The sequence below is a fragment of the Ylistrum balloti genome, unplaced genomic scaffold (assembly GCF_031769215.1).
Source record: "Ylistrum balloti isolate Yb309-2 unplaced genomic scaffold, AGI_CSIRO_Ybal_v1 Utg370104, whole genome shotgun sequence".
In the NCBI taxonomy this organism is placed as follows: domain Eukaryota; kingdom Metazoa; phylum Mollusca; class Bivalvia; order Pectinida; family Pectinidae; genus Ylistrum; species Ylistrum balloti.
This window is the reverse complement of record NW_026782129.1, coordinates 734,747-752,571: the sequence shown is the minus strand read 5'-3', so window position 1 is coordinate 752,571 and position 17,825 is coordinate 734,747. Positions and strand designations below refer to the sequence as shown.

The following is a 17,825-nucleotide window of genomic DNA, read 5'->3' as shown; positions in this document are numbered from 1 at the left end:
TGTATAAAATATAACTCAGTTTATAAAAACACACAATGTAAACAAAAATATTGCATTTTTAACCAAAAACATAAGATTTTGTTCTGTTGGAGTTTGATTATTCATATTTTCATGCAGAATATCTCTTGTTTCTCTGTTTATACGAGATAATGTCATATATGATATTTTCACTGTCATAAAATCACACCAGTAATCCAACATTTCTCCTGGTTAATTTGATATTAGGATGATCCTTAGTTTGTTTCTTTATATAAAGACATTTTATGAAATATTTCAGATTGTTTGTCGCCTTCACTCACAAATAGCTTATTATATAATTGATTAATTTCGAGTTTTGTCTCTTAATAACTACCTATAACTCGTGGTTTGTAATTATCGATTAATTCCATGTACATGCGCAACTCAAAAGGAAATCTATACTAAATAACCATCAGATAATAAGATATAACCTTTGACCTCTGATAAGGTTTAAGGGATTTTAAAACTATAAATAACACTCTAGGATTATCACTTTTTCTTTATAATTTTGTTTAACTTCAGCATCTTCGAATTGTCTAAAGTCGTCTCTCAGTTTACTTCCGCGTCAGTGATAATATTGATGTAGCGTATTCACATCCTCTAGAAAAAGAAAGGAACCTGGCTATAAAACGAGACACACTCTCCAATTTAGATAACAGTTTGATCTAGGAAATGTGAATACAGTAATGTAGTATTCCCTCTTACTTTGGACACAAGAAACAAGGAGCTTTTTGTTACGTTAACAAAGAATATAGTTGTGCCTTCGCGCAATTTCTTTCTTCTTCACTATAATAAGGAATTTCTACGTCGAGTGATGACACAGAAATGTTCAGAATTTTAATAATTGTAAAACTCTATCTATCTAAAAAGCCCTTTTATATTACAAAATATGGACAGTGAGAAATCCTGGAGGATAATCATTCCACGGGTATGCTATTACTTTCAGGCGCGTATGAATTTTGCATTCTGTCAGTGAGATATGCACAGTGTGAAGGTGAGGTAATAAACATGTAAGAAAAGACAGTTTAGCTGAATTAATTCGTTGTACACGTGTTTCAGATAGACTGTAAAGTTGAATCGCTAGTATATATCCAATAGAGATATACTAGCGATGTATGTAATGGTGTATGTAAAACCACGTGAGATTTCAGTCATTAGAAATGTATTGGCATAAAATGTCCTTATATGTAAATATAGACAAATTAGACGCTTATGATAAGCTGCCTTAACTTGGTCATATATTTCAGGTTATGAATCAAGGGAGGTAACAATACTGTTTAAGTGGCCTCCAATGACCAAGAAAAACTATTCCCTCTGTGTTATCTTTCGCTTGGCAATCCTAGATTATGTTCTCCATAATTTTGAAAGATTGTTAGACAAACTAACTATACCAGGTTTTACATATACACAGTACACGAGCGGTCATACATGTAAATTGGGTCGGATGTGTATTGCACCTCGCTGCCTCTGTGTAATAGCTACATATTATCTGCCAGTTTGGTGGCCCTTGTCTTTTTCTGATAATAACCTGCATCAGAATTTTTATCATTACATGTTTCATCTTCAAATAGGGTATATCATTTGTCCAGTGTCATATTTAAAACACTCTGTCACTGGGAGAACGAAAAGTGCAGATGTCGGTAAAGTCACAGTATTTGATGTGGGGTCGTCATACCTGGATAAAAGATTGTACATTTTCATTAATAATGCTTATTGGAAAATTCTTTGGGTCAAAATTCTATTAGTTTAATCATACCTTTTTTTTAAGTTGCTTTACAACTAACTGAATTGTATGTTGGTAGTTCTCACATCACATTAAACGTAGGCAGAATATCCAATAATCAAAATTTACGAAATTTATTTCATTCATTCTATCCACTCAATATAACATGCTTCTTGACTTTGACCTAGATATCCACGTTTTAAATCCCTTACAGACGAATTGACCGTAGTTCGAATCACGTTTCGACCTATATATTATGTATTAACAGGAGTTATCTCCCTTTTGTAATACATCAAGGTATTACGTATGTTTCATAGATGTACTGTTCTGCCTTAAAATTAACAGAAAATGAGGTTATAGGACGACAGGATGCATTCCTGAGTGCTGGAAAGAATGGTATATATTGACATAAAAACCATGCGGAAATTTTCCACATAATATCAATGGGTCATGACAGTATTTAAATGCTCCTTACTAAGTGACGCACACCCTGTTAACATGTACAATCAAAATTAGGTGACACACCTACTGGAGACATCACTCCATACACTCGGCCAGGGCTAGATTTAGGACAACCATTGTGCAGAAGTGCTAGTCAACATAATATCTTTCCGCTAATCTTACAACAAAATATCATTCTTTTGTCTATCCCTTTGATTGTCTGATGCGGGAATATTGATTTCATCTATGTTAAAAATAAAAAACTAAGAAATACCGATAATTTTCATTTTGATTATGTGTGTAATATGATCACCGGGGATAAGTAGGAAGCGTGAGAAACATAGATTTTATATACCATGACACGATTTTTAGTTCAGATTTAACAAAGTCAACAAAATGTACCTTAGAACTGTGATGTTTTTGTTAGCTTCGGATTACTCAGTATGTAAGTACGCTTTTTGTGTCTTTTTTTAAGTTGTCAATTATTGCTTACTAAAAAAAGACGAAATTTGGATTTGATTACTTTTAGATCAAGATATGTCAAAGGTCATCATGGTTGACATGAAAAGCGATGAAATAATTCCAATCTTCAGTGAAATAAATATGAATTTTAACGGAAGTGACATTTGCAACAGTACAAGGCCTATAATTTGACAGCCTTGATATTTGTAGCAGTACACAGACCTATGGCGGGTGTCGTCGAAGAAGCAGAAGACGCGTGCTCTTCTGGAACTCCTGAATGCTTTATTCTCCTTGTACTTTTTCCTTGTAAATTTGACCCATTTTTAATTATTTTTAGTCTGGATTTCGATTCTGTTGACATGCTGTTATTCTTGTTCTTAAATCGAAAATTGGGTTTTCCTTGGATATTCTCATTTCCTCGCATATTTAGATCTATCTGGATTTAAAACATTAATTTTGCTTACCTTATTTTTTTTAATCCTGAAGCTTTTAGCTTACAGTCGAATCTCGTTATACCAAACATTTGATCTCACTTAAAATCGAATACTCGGAAAAATCGAATGTCATTGCGACCGCCGACACCTCCTCCCTTACGTCTTAGTCGGATAATTATGGTAAAACCATGCCAGTTGTTAATTGCTATCTCATCACCATGGAAAACAAACAAGGAAACATGCATGCTTTACTTGGTTTACTTGTGGAGCTGAACTACACCAAGAAGCTTTTATAGACAATACGAGTGACTGACAACATATCACAAAAAAGATTAACTATTGATCTTGATACTCCTGTTTTAATATCTAGTCATTGGGTATAAATCTGTCTTGTATTGTCAATATTAGTAAAACAAAAATACTGAAATCCAATCGCAACATTAACTCTCAATATGTCTTTGTTTTGCCATTTATGTTTGCATACAGAGCGCTAGCGCGAGTGTTAAAATGTGTAATGATGTATTATGTTTATGATCTGTTGGAATGAAATAAATCAAATATGTTTATATTCCTCTCTCTTTTCCGTGGTCTCTTATCGATGAAGGAATCATTGGTCCGTTGGTGAAGATAGGATTAAACACAGCCGTATACAAGTATTTGAGACAAACCCCCACAGTTCAAAGCAGGGTTTACCATTGTATGTAAATATAATACGACAATAAAAAGGATATGGCCAAGGTTCTTTCCTGATCGAAGCATACGTGTTTACACCGGAAGTAAGAACGTTCGTGATACCACAAAGGAATAATTGTTATATTGTCCCTATTCTATCTAATGTTAAAGTCCAATTTTTATTGATTTTTTTTCTTTTTAGCTTCTTTTGTGTTTTATGGATATTATATTTGTGACAACAGCTTACTTTATATTCAATACAGAGGAATTTCCGATTGCTTTTGTTAAGAATCCCTTCACTTAGAAAATATAATACGTTATTTCCGAACATCACCGAACATCACCGAACTGTTCGTGAAGTTTGTGTTGGATTCATTCAATGGGTATGTTTCCCTACTTAGCCACATTGTCTTGTTACATTAACACGCGAAGACTATTTTGTTTGATGTGGTCATATGTACAGTGTTTTTGGAAATAAGATAATTTTGTCTGGTCGTCAGCCTTGCGTATCTCGGTGTTCGATATTATATATGATTTATATTAAATGCCGACGTCATGATGACAGTATTTGGAAACGCCATGTAAATACACCGTTCATTTATTGATTGTCAATCCTGCGTCCGAATATCCTATCAAAACCATCAACGTCACAAGTTGTTGACTTTTGTATCATGATGTAAAATTCTTGTATTGATTCATATTTGGGATATAAATTTATCACAAATACTTACAAGCATCATCCAGACAGATAAAACGCAACACAGCCGAGGAGAGCAATGTCTCGTTTGAGTGACAGGTAAGAGAGATGATACTGAAAATGACAAAATTATTAATGAAACCAAACCTCTGTTTTGTTTAAGATGTTTTATCATACCTTATCTATATAGTCATGAACTCTTACATTTTGAACCTTAATTAGAAAGTATACGGATTTAATGTTAGTGCACATCCACATTGAGATTTCGATCACTTTGGATTTTCCTCAATCGCCTTCAAGACTTCAAACTTTAGGCCCTTAGCGTCACTGACGAGCCCTAGGAGAACGAAACCGCTGTATGACGCAGTTTTATCCATTGTTTGGATAAAAAAATGTTTATTCTTTGTGTAAGGAGATTAGCAGACTCATTTTAAATTACACTTATACTTGATATGATATTACGGCGCAAGCTTAATATACCATTTATTTTTCAGAAAATAATGAAACGTATAAATTACATTATGTACAGAAGCGGTTTGCTTTCCAACGTTAAAATCGCCACTTTCCATAACTTTCTATAGATTCTAAAATGGTGTTATTTTTCTGAAATTCAGATGTTGTCCTTCATGTTGACTTATCCTGCTTTTTCTTTCTGCAGAAAAAATAGTTTGCATAGATCGGGGGAATGAAGAAAAATGAGAACGTAATCCTAAAATAACTACATATATATATATAATGTAATCATGTGACTAACTCACAAATAAACCCAAATTACTTTCAAATAGGCATGTGTTTATGTTTACGTTTTTCTATCCCATGAAATTATATAACTGTAGTTCTCTGATCACTGAAAATGAATATCGAAATAAGAAATAAGTGGTGATGATGCCATTTCCATCCGTCCTTTTTTCCTGGTTTTATTATCGACTTTCGGTCCTTATATCTACAATTTTTATATCACAATATATACATACTAGAAATGGTTCTTATTGTTTTAGGTTCCTGATAATTTTGTTGTCATCTTTCGTGCATATGGCGTGTGGAACCTTCGAAATCAATACAAGGAAGGAATCCTTTTCTGTACAAACAACTGTTGGGGAGATCCAGTGTGGTGTGATGTGCATTAAGAACGGCCGATGTGGCGCCATCAACTATAACAGAAATAACCTCGTCTGTGAATTGGTTGAAACTCCATCTGTTACTTTGTCGGAAAACTTCGGTTGGAAACACACATCAGATTTCAGTTTTGTTGCTGTGAGTTGTTATAATGATATTTTATGTATATTCTGTTTTAGTGTAAATTCCCTTCGCTGTGATAATCTCTGTAATGTGATTCCTGTTTTAGTGTTACGTGTCATTGTTGTGAGGATCTCTGCAATCAATTTCCTGTTTTGGTGTATTCTTGCTGTTGTGAGAATCTGTAATCTATTTCCTGTTTTAGTGATACCCCTAGCTGTTGTGAGGATCTCTGTTAATTATTTCCTGTTTAGTGTTTCTTCCTGTCGTTGTTAGGATCTCTGTAATATATTTTCTGTTTTAGTGTTTCTTCCTGTCGTTGTTAGGATCTCTGTAATGTGTTTCCTGTTTTAGTGTTACTTCCTGTCGTTGTTTGGATCTCTGTAATGTGTTTCCTGTTTTAGTGTTACGTGTCATTGTTGTGAGGATCTCTGCAATTAATTTCCTGTTTTAGTGTTACTTCCTGTCGCTGTTAGGATCTCTGTAATGTATTTCCTGTTTTAGTGTTACTTCCTGTCGTTGTTAAGATCTCTGTAATGCGTTTCCTGTTTTAGCGTTACTTCCTGTCGTTGTTAAGATCTCTGTAATGTGTTTCCTGTTTTAGTGATACCCCTAGCTTTTGTGAGGATCTCTGTAATCTATTTCCTGTTTAGTGTTACTTCCTGTCGTTGGTAGGATCTCTGTAATGTGTTTCCTGTTTTAGTGTTACTTCCTGTCGTTGTTAGGATATCTGTAATGTATTTCCTGTTTTAGTGTTACTTCCTGTCGTTGTTAAGATCTCTGTAATGCGTTTCCTGTTTTAGCGTTACTTCCTGTCGTTGTTAAGATCTCTGTAATGTGTTTCCTGTTTTAGTGATACCCCTTGCTTTTGTGAGGATCTCTGTAATCTATTTCCTGTTTAGTGTTACTTCCTGTCGTTGTTAAGATCTCTGTAATGCGTTTCCTGTTTTAGTATTACTTCCTGTCGTTGTTATGATATCTGTAATGTATTTCCTGTTTTAGTGTTACTTCCTGTCGTTGTTAAGATCTCTGTAATGCGTTTCCTGTTTTAGTGTTACTTCCTGTCGTTGTTAGGATATCTGTAATATATTTCCTGTTTTAGTGTTACTTCCTGTCGTTGTTAGGATATCTGTAATGTATTTCCTGTTTTAGTGTTACTTCCTGTCGTTGTTAAGATTTCTGTAATGCGTTTCCTGTTTTAGTGTTACTTCCTGTCGTTGTTAGGATATCTGTAATGTATTTCCTGTTTTAGTGTTACTTCCTGTCGTTGTTAAGATCTCTGTAATGCGTTTCCTGTTTTAGTGTTACTTCCTGTTATTGTGAGGATCTCTTTAGTGCATTTCCTGTTTTAGTGTTACCTCTTGTTGTTGTGAGGATCTCTGTAAACTATTTCCTGTTTTAGTATTACTTCCTGTCGATGTAATCTCTGTAATATATTTCCTGTTTTAGGGTTATTTCCTCAGGTTGTGAGAATCTCCATGATGTACTTCCTGTTTTAGGGTTATTTCCTCATGTTGTGAGAATCTCCATGATGTACTTCCTGTTTTAGGGTCATTTCCTCATGTTGTGAGAATCTCCATGATGTACTTCCTGTTTTAGGATTATTTCCTCATGTTGTGAGAATCTCCATGATGTACTTCCTGTTTTAGGGTTATTTCCTCATGTTGTGAGAATCTCCATGATGTACTTCCTGTTTTAGGGTTATTTCCTCATGTGAGAAGTTCCATGATGTACTTCCTGTTTTAGGGTTATTTCCTCATGTTGTGAGAATCTCCATGATGTACTTCCTGTTTTAGGGTTATTTCCTCATGTTGTGAGAATCTCCATGATGTACTTCCTGTTTTAGGGTTATTTCCTCATGTTGTGAGAATCTCCATGATGTACTTCCTGTTTTAGGGTTATTTCCTCATGTGAGAAGTTCCATGATGTACTTCCTGTTTTAGGGTTATTTCCTCATGTTGTGAGAATCTCCATGATGTACTTCCTGTTTTAGGGTTATTTCCTCATGTTGTGAGAATCTCCATGATGTACTTCCTGTTTTAGGGTTATTTCCTCAGATTGTGAGAATCTCCGTGATGTATTTCCAGTTTTAGGGTTATTTCCTCATGTTGTGAGAATCTCCGTGATGTATTTCCTGTTTTAGGGTTATTTCCTCATGTTGTGAGAATCTCCGTGATATATTTCATGATAAAGTATCTATGAAGTATTTCTTTATTTAATGTTACTGTATATTCGATCATTTTCGCGGGGTGATCTTTTCGCAGTACATTTACGAGGTCGCGAAAATTTATTTCATGTAGTAATGAGACACGTGTGTATTAAATGTGCTTTTACATCCACATCGCAAAATTTTAATTCGTTGAAATACGTCTCGGTCGTTTTAAAAGAAAATCGCGAAAATTATTTCGCGTAAAAATGACCAGCTATACATTAGTTCTTGTTGTAGGGATCTCCAGATGTATTTCCGATTTAATTTTTAGTTTGTTAATATGCGCGATATATAATGTTTAAAAAAGTAACATCATTTTTCGAAATTTGTACTATGATTCAGGAGTCTATATTTCTTTCTCAAATAAATCCTTATTGTTCGTTTCCACACTTTGCAGGACCATCTGTGTGCGTTGGTCACAGTTCCAATATCGTTTGTATGTGTAGCACTTTCCAGCCAAACAACGGCGCTTGTTAAGAATGGTAATATTAACTTTCTAGGTGTTGTCTATATCAACACATAATGACATCTATTAATGTATTCTAACAATATCATTTTGTTCAATTCATTTTTATCATAACAAGTATCTGTTTCGGTTTAGATTACCTATACACATGTATAATGCTCTTTAGAACTTGTCCTATTTTTTTAAGTATCAAATGTGTTTAATTTGGGGCAAGTGACCCTACTCTTCTTGCTTTTAACAACAACGATAATTAACGAAGATTTTCTTCAGTGTAACTGTGTGAAGCAGACATGACGTAACGTATTTTCAGTGTGTACCGATGCCCTCCCTACACCCTCGAATGCCGTTGCTTCCACTGATAACATAGAAGTGGGAGTGTCCGTCAACTTTTCGTGTGATGGAGAATATTTTGGAGAAGGCAATGGAACCAGCACGTGCTTGGCAAATGGACAATGGTCAACACTGGACTATACGTGTATAGGTAGGCATATTACATTCTCAAATCAATATTATCGAATTAGGAAAATAACAGAAATTAATAACGAAAAGAAATAACATTGCACTCTACTATATTTACATGAAGGCTATCACAAAACGAGATGTAGATAAGAACAATATGATATTGAGTAAAAAGACTACGGTGATCATATGTTTTTTTTAACACCATAATTTAAAGAACATGACACTGAATAGTTACTAAATTGCGATCTTCCCCAAAAAAACATTTGATTTCATCATTTTCGATTTCTTTCATATTATAGCAAATACAAAATGATAGATCCCCGTTTTCTTTTTAATATCTATCGTAGCTTCACAATTGATTTGCCGAAGTGATTTTTACAGAATCAGCTTGGCCTGATGGAACTTATACTCTTCTACAGCCGTCCAATGGATGCCCTCCTGGTTTCTCCACTGGACACAGGGTTTGGTATCCTGAACATACCGGGCAAAGTACCTTCTCAGTTGACAACAATCTGCAGGGTACATATTCATATCAAAATATATCTAAGCAATGAGACTTATTCGCTATTATTAAATATCACAAAATTTAAAGTAAAAACATTGAAACATTTCGTAAACAACCAGGAGATCTTTTGTTAAATAAGTGGACTGTTGGAGTTTTACAGAATGGACTTTTTAGTGATTTTTATTGCCTTCTTTCTCTGGCTCGTTTGATAATTTGAATATCGTACGTGCAATGATGACATACACAAGAATGCTGTTATTCAGTGTCTTGTTTAATCATGCTTTGATTCTCTGTGTTACCTATCTACCTCTGTTGAATTCTGGCAAATGTGTTTAGTGTCAACACGGCGTCGCCATAAATATTGTAGCATTATAGTAACATCCAGGTTCTCACTCCTTGTGTTCTCTGTGTGAAGATCTCAATCCTTGTGTTCTCTGTGTGAAGATCTCACTCCTTGTGTTCTCTGTGTCAAGATCTCACTCCTTGTGTTCTCTGTGTCAAGTTTTCGCTCCCTGTGTTCTCTGCTTCAAGATCTCACTCCTTGTGTTCTCTGTGTCAAGTTCTCGCTCCCTGTGTTCTCTGTGTCAAGATATCACTCCTTGTGTTCTCTGTGTCAAGTTCTCGCTTCCTGTGTTCTCTGCTTCAAGATCTCACTCCTTGTGTTCTCTGTGTCAAGTTCTCGCTCCCTGTGATCTCTGTGTCAAGATCTCACTCCTTGTGTTCTCTGTGTCAAGATATCACTCCTTGTGTTCTCTGTGTCAAGTTCTCGCTCCCTGTGTTCTCTGTGTCAAGATCTCACTCCTTGTGTTCTCTGTGTCAAGATATCACTCCTTGTGTTCTCTGTGTCAAGTTCTCGCTCCCTGTGTTCTCTGCTTCAAGATCTCACTCCTTGTGTTCTCTGTGTCAAGTTCTCGCTCCATGTGTTCTCTGTGTCAAGATATCACTCCTTGTGTTCTCTGTGTCAAGATCTCACTCCTTGTGTTCTCTGTGTCAAGATCTCACTCCTTGTGTTCTCCTTCTTCGGTCGAATTGATTACTTTTTCATTCCTCGAATTTCGTAAGATCCCTCTGTCTTCAATTTGGATAGAAGTTTTGAATTAGCACAAAGGAGTCAATGACACAAATCTATCTTATTCTAAAGAAATGGCGTACATACTGTGTTCTTACCCGATAGGTTATGCTAATCACAGTCAAATTGCCTGGCACTTCTGTACAAAGATAGAGGCTGAGGCCTCCGACACCTGGCCAGCTGGGAACTACTGTATCTTAAGGAATGGCGGCACATGTCCGACAGGTAGGCATAACTACTGTCAAGGGGGGACTTCATCTCCGATTCATGTCTGTCGTAATCTAGCATATATGGCGGCACATGTCCGACAGGTAGGCATAACTACTGTCAAGGGGGGACTTCATCTCCGATTCATGTCTGTCGTAACCTAGCATATATCAGATGAATCTGTATATTGTACGTAAAGGTAAACCCGTAGAGTATCATTATATATGGTACATTTAATCCTAAAAAGTATTTCAGCAAACCATCAAAAAGAGGCAAAAATTAGATTACCATGGTATAAACTATATATTGGAACCGAAGGATTTGATAAGTAAACGAAGAAGGAAGCTAGATTTGTGCATATTACAACACTGGTGATAATGAAGATGAATATCATTTCATTGTGAAATGTAACCGTTATATAGATACACAAAAACGTTTTATTAAAATGTATTGTTATATAAAACTTTTATGGTGAATACAACTTTTGGAAACGGAGAATAAGAAAGATTTTTTCAAGTTTAAGAAAATGTATAAGCTTCAATAATAAATACGTTTAAATTCATTCACATTTGCGCTATGGTCGTGTATGTGAGGTCTGTGCGTGCTTGTGAGTTTTTTTATTTCAATGAAAATAATTAGTCTTGAAGAAAGTAATTAATTATGCATTTCTTTCCATCAGATCGTGAGTGATTAGTAATATAAATAATAAACTATTCGGATATTTTGGTTGATTTGTTACCAAGGACCAATTACAACGTAACGAAATTGCAGTGGAGATGATTTAATAATAGACCGTCTAACCTTAGGGACTCCTCATACTAGGCGCAAAAATGTTAACATCGATCAAAGGGTTGTACTATGCCCCAAGATATATGAATTCAATGAGATAATTTCGTATTTTGATAATCGCTACAGATAGACAGACAGACAGACAGACAGACACAATGGATGACCCCCGACCCGAAGCAGCATAAGTTGTATACTTAAATTGTAAACATTCGTGCCTGTTTACTAATTCAAATATGATATATAATATAAAAACATGTTATTTATCTAATACAAGAAATAAATCTTTTTGTTTTATAAGATTCAACACCTTAATTAACAATTCTTCAAAACAGAGAAAATGTACCGTTTGAGAACAGCTCTTTTTCGCATCTACTTTTTTATTAACCCATATCTAAGACTTAAAAACATATAATAACTGAACACCTGAGTGGATGGTAACTACAGAACAGGTGTGTATTTCAACAAACGTTTCCTAATTTGGTGTCGAGGATTTAAATTTCAGTATTCAACTCCACGTTAGAAAAGCTCGGTTAAGATTTCTTGTGCTGTATAGTATCAATATACTGCCTTTTGGAGGGTTTTCCGGTGGTTCTATAACCTTCGACGAGGATGACAGTGCGCCCAGCAGTAGACCTCAGGGAACGGGTACTCTACCGGACGGAAACTACAACACCAACTCTAAATTGTACTTCTGCTGCAAGTAGGTCACGTCAGTCCTAACATGTTAGATCACTCTCTAGGTAGAACCTTTCATATCCTTAGAGATTGAGAGCAGAAAAATTAGTCTCTTCCTCACCTATTCTTTCTAGTTGATAAGCGTGAAATCAACTGATTTGAAATGTTATACAGTTATAACAACCGCTTCAGAAGAAGTTTTGAGGTAAATAACAAAATGAAATGTAAAATATGTTAATGACTGAAAATAGATAAAAATTCCTATATACAAAATTAACAATAACCCTTCCCCCTTTACACACATAACTCCACCCCCAGCGAAATAATGACAATGTGAAAAGTGACACCGGACAGCATAAGTTCTCGACGGTCATTGAAACCATGTGATATTAAAGATATCAAACAAATTAATTTCATATTCTGGCACTCAATCCGATTACTCGAAAGTTGCTTGTTAGAACTGGATCAACAAAATAACTGGTTATCTCCACAATATTGAACACACAGACTGATCCGAAGAAAGAAAAAGGACAGTGTACACTTATATATTTCAGACTTATGGACAATACAATAATTGTCCGTTACTAAATAAGTGATTTCAATTTCAGAAACGATGGGTCTGTGGCCATTCAAGCCACATTCCCAAGATCTACGCCATTTATCCTGTACCCATACACGGTGGCTAGTTGTCAGTTGGTCAGTGATATGACGGATGTGCCCGGATACACCTTCTTTGACTCCGAACCTAATGGTAACGTAGACGACTCTGATGGAAGCATTCCATACACCACGAACGGTCCACCTACCTGGTATATTCACCACTGTTACTACCATTAGGAAGGAACCGGGTCCCAAATTTGGACGAGAGTTAACATCTAATATATGAGAGTTTGGGGTTTACCTGGATTAATGGCTCGGCCATAGGTTTGATGACGTCATTCACGAAGTCTGTGACATGTTATCATGTCGCTCACGTGCCACAGCGTTATAGATAGAGTGATGTATTTCTTAGATGTCATTGTGAATATTTTCTATTTTCTCGTAAAACTGACTGGAAATGACCGATTGTCCATTAAAAAATAAGCAAGAGCTTACATAATGATGTAAACAAGTTTTTGACTAACTGTGAATACTGATAATATGGCGAAAGCTACCTAACTATTTCCCTGGAAACAGAATGTTACTTCTATATCGGAAATATAATAGACCCAGTGTTGTTTGGCAAAGAAGAATTGAAGATCGAATATTAAACATCTTATACAACACAACAGCTTTAGACCAAATATGTCATTAACATGTTATTTACCATTTTCCGTCGGTTGTATTACAAAGCTTCATTTACAGTTCTCCGTCAGTTGTATTACAAAGCTGTATTTACAGTTCCCCAGCATTTGTATTACAAAGCTTTATTTACAGTACTCCGTCAGTTGTATTACAAAGCTTTATTTACAGTTCTCCGTCAGTTGTATTACAAAACTTTATTTACAGTTCTCCGTCAATGGTATTACAAAGCTTTATTTACAGTTCTCCATCAGTTGTATTACAAAGCTTTATTTACAGTTCTCCGTCAATGGTATTACAAAGCTTTATTTACAGTTCTCCTTCAATTGTATTACAAAGCTTTATTTACAGTTCTCCGTCAGTTGTATTACAAAGCTTTATTTACCGTTCTCCGTCAGTTGTATTACAAAGCTTTATTTACAGTTCTCCGTCAGTTGTATTACAAAGCTTTATTTACAGTTCTCCGTCAGTTGTATTACAAAGTTTTATTTACAGTTCTCCGTCAGTTGTATTACAATGCTTTATTTACAGTTCTCTATTTGGTTCTCTGTATTTTATTCATATTAGTTTTGAAAATATTTACTATATAAATAATTGCCATCTCGTTACATTCAGTTCGATTCTCAAAAGTGATATAATAACATATTTAATGGTGGCAAATGGTAACTCGTTTCGTTATTTCTTCAAACTGTTCATCGCAACGACAGATTAAAATAAAGAAAACGAGACGTCCAAAGTATTCCACCCCACAAGTCATCCTTATTTCTCCCCAGTGAGAGATGACGATAATCTTCCTCTGTCGTTCCGCGGGGTGAGGTAATGATAATTTGTATGAATCATCTATGTAACCATATGACATGTCAGTTAAAAATTATCAGCTGACAGAGGGATAAAGCATTGTATACATGGAGTTGTTGCCCTTCACTTTGCTTGCGAAAATAATAGATGAGTATAGGGGAAACGACATTATCGTGTAAAAGATAACAGAATCGATGATGTTTGGAGCGCAATAATGCAAAAACATATCAAGAAAAAGACATGGCGACGGTGAGCTGTTCTGGAGATTTTTTTATAGATAAACAGACAGAAATTTATTTTAGACAAAACCAGACATGTTAAGATGTCATGGGTGCAAAATATTCCTTACATTGTTGTTTATTAAATAACGCTAGTTTGTTGACTTAAAGAGTTTTGTTTTTTATTTTGTTATGATACTGGTTGAAAGGAATATTATGTATATCTCAACCATGGTACAGAACGAAAGCCTTCTTCACAAGAGCAAACGCTGGACTACAGACCGGAAGTGAGACAGTGTCAAGGGAGGCAAAGGTCAAGGAAAGACATTGTAATCTTATCCCATAATTAGTGGCCTCTTACGACCATGTCAAGGCTACCTGCACTACCGGTAGGGCAAATAAAGGGATAATTATCTTTGTTAAAGAGGTCACACTCTGCAATTGGAAATACTATGTTATAGTGGTCACACTCTACAACAGGGGAAATGCTTCGTTTATAGAGGTCACACTCTACAGCAGAGGATACTATGTTATAGAGGTCACACTCTACAACAGGGGAAATGCTTTGTTTATAGAGGTCACACTCTACAATAGGAAATGCTTTGTTATAGAGGTCACACTCTACAGCAGAGGATACTATGTTATAGAGGTCACACTCTACAACAGGGGAAATGCTTTGTTTATAGAGGTCACACTCTACAATAGGAAATGCTTTGTTATAGAGGTCACACTCTACAACGGGGAAATGCTTTGTTATAGAGGTCACACTCTACAGCAGAGGATACTATGTTATAGAGGTCACATTCTACAACAGAGGAAATGTTTTGTTTATAGAGGTCACACTCTACAACGAATAGGATATGTTTGTTATAGATATAAATACACTTGTAAATAGAATTAGTATGATCTCAATTAAGGCAACAATGGTACTGCATCATTTGGGACAATAAAATCCCGACCTCGTCAGTTTTGCCGATTACTTCAAGCCGGTTTCCATGTCCTGGTTTGATATGGAATGTAGAAGTACTGAAAAGATATACAGACGATGTAAGCTTCTGTGTCTAAAGTACAAAATTATCCAGTTATGTAAACGGAAGCTGAAAAGCCCTACAGGGCAACTACGTATAAAAATATCTGTATGTACATAGGAAGTATAAGGAACTTAAGAATTATGAATATTAAAATTAGCAATCCAAAGGAGCAATTATTGATTACACAATCAGATATGACGGTAGATACTCTCTATAATTTGAATACCAATAACTATCCAGACTCTCTGATGTGATTCCAATGTGGTGGTTCGTTTTAATATTTCTCACATTGATAATAATCACTTCGATATACGTTCGTAGTAAATAGATAATATAATTAATGGTATGATAACTCAGATATCGGTTGAAAATTAAAAATTGAGAAATAGCAAAGCCAGTTCTGATGATGATATTGTTTATAATACGAATCAAGGTGTCGAGTTCAGAATTCAATTTAATGGCGAAAAATTCTGCCACTTTCTGATGTGAAAACGGATTGGGGCAAAGTGAAAATATCTTAACATTTTTTTTTTTTTTTTTTGTGCTGAAAGAGCTTTAATTAACCAAAATAACGTCATAGGTTCAAGCTCTGTAAATAGGGAAATTTAAGAACATTTACATGTATATCTCAAAAAACAAAGGCTCTTTTTAAGAGTATTGTAGACATTGGGTTATTATATATGAATGTGATCTCTGTTACACATGGGATATGCAAAGTACTACAAATATCAAGCGGTTCAAGTTATAATGCTTATTTATTACAACATGCTCTTATGAAAACACTGATTTTGTTGTTCTGTTGAATAAAACCCTTACAGTCAATAAAATGGAAAGCAATTTTATTGCAACATGTGCGCCTTTAAATTGGTTTTTAACACACAAAAATACTCTCGATTTAGGAGTATGACATTAAAATAAAACTTCAAAAGTCTTAATGTAAGTCTGGGGTATGACATGTGTTATAAATACATTATCACGCCTCTGTTCATATTTTTGCGGGAATATTAGCTTGACGATTAAAAACAGACTAGAGTTGCTCCCCTTACCTATTACACAGAAGATGGCGCTGTGATCGACGTCATTATCCGCCATCTTGTTGCTGATTCAGAATATAATCACAGATACGATTCAAAGCAGGTATATTATCATTGAATTTCTTAGGTATATAAATTCAATTTTATACTTAAAATGTCATATGGAGTCAGATGTCTTTCACCATCCCAACTAAATCTCAATTATGCTCACATCAAATTAGACAGACTTAATTCTATGTGGTCGAAACCGGTATCACCTGACTTCAGACACTTCCCATTTGATGTTTGTTGACATTCGCAGACTTTGATAGATGTACTACGAAACCTGTTATTCATGCTTGTTGTAAATTCATTAACTAACAAGCAATAGCATTTGCACTCCACATCGTCAGAAGCAACGTTGACTACTTATCGAAGAGACTTTGTTCGTTCAATGAATGTCATTTGGCATACGCTAATATGCTGGGGATCTGCCCTCATTAGATTTCATGGGAGATAGCTGGGACTCAGTGAAACTGCTCTCTTGTGTGGAAGTTTTTGGTTAAATGTATTAAAATACTTCCGCATAGAAAATATGTAACAATGACACAAACGTGCAGAAATTGTGTAGGCCCTGAAAACTTGTATGTGCCTTGACTTGTTTCACAAAAAAGATATGCGAGGTAAATTCTTTATTTTTTTTGTTAATGAAAAGAAGAGCATTTGAATCCGCTAGTAAATTATGGTACTGTGAATTTCAGGCCTGTGAATTTATACATCATACTTTAATGTATTGGTTGCATTATTTGAACCAGGGAGGTGGATAACATATTACTTAATCAATGTTTATTGTAAATTATAGGGCACAAGTGGAATATATGTTGTTGTTGTAGGGGTAAATAAAAAGGCTTGAAAGAGGTAAAGGGCATTTATCCACGATCAAAAGGAGGACAGTACATAATGACTACAAAGACATATATTTACCTTCAAAGGGACTAAATTTTGGCGATTCAATGCATGCCAGTTTATCTTGTAGCTTCCAGTATTATTTTTTCATGAGATAAAGTGCATTTGTTCCAGTTTCAAAGTTGATGAATTGATGAGAAAGGGGTAGTGTGCCTCTGTAGGATATCAAACCTGCAGGCTGCACACCCTGAGTTGGCTGCTCTACGTATACCAAAGATAAAGGGAACTTCCTCCTAGCGTGAAGCTAGAAGATATTTAATCCTTATATCCGGGACAGGTCAGGTAGAATACATATAAGAACACTACACATATATATAATGTATCAAAATACATTTACTTTGACTTTGTCTCAATAGAGGGTTGGGTCGTCTCACATAAAGAATTAGCTTGTTTATTGAAAATATATAAACTACCTTTGTTTGTTTCTTTTTTTTGCATAGGAATTTTTACAGC

At 35.2% G+C, this 17,825-nt stretch overlaps 1 protein-coding gene across 1 annotated transcript; it reads left to right on the top strand.

Moving 5' to 3' along the window:
- Positions 1-2,578: 2,578 nt before the first annotated feature.
- Positions 2,579-12,902, top strand: LOC132550122 (uncharacterized). Its single transcript, XM_060214140.1, has 5 exons — positions 2,579-2,627; positions 9,208-9,339; positions 10,500-10,619; positions 11,967-12,090; positions 12,674-12,902. Exons 1-5 carry the CDS (start codon positions 2,579-2,581, stop codon positions 12,900-12,902), a joined length of 654 nt encoding a protein of 217 aa, XP_060070123.1.
- The last annotated feature ends 4,923 nt before the right edge of the window (positions 12,903-17,825 follow it).

What these genes read in the sequence shown, in the direction of transcription:
- LOC132550122 (XM_060214140.1), top strand. Translation starts at nt 2,579, where the DNA reads ATGTACCTTAGAACTGTGATGTTTTTGTTAGCTTCGGATTACTCAGTA. An exon ending in TGGCGGCACATGTCCGACAG is followed by an intron (nt 10,620 to 11,966) that starts GTAGGCATAACT and finishes TGCCTTTTGGAG; the next exon opens with GGTTTTCCGGTGGTTCTATA. An exon ending in AAATTGTACTTCTGCTGCAA is followed by an intron (nt 12,091 to 12,673) that starts GTAGGTCACGTC and finishes TTTCAATTTCAG; the next exon opens with AAACGATGGGTCTGTGGCCA.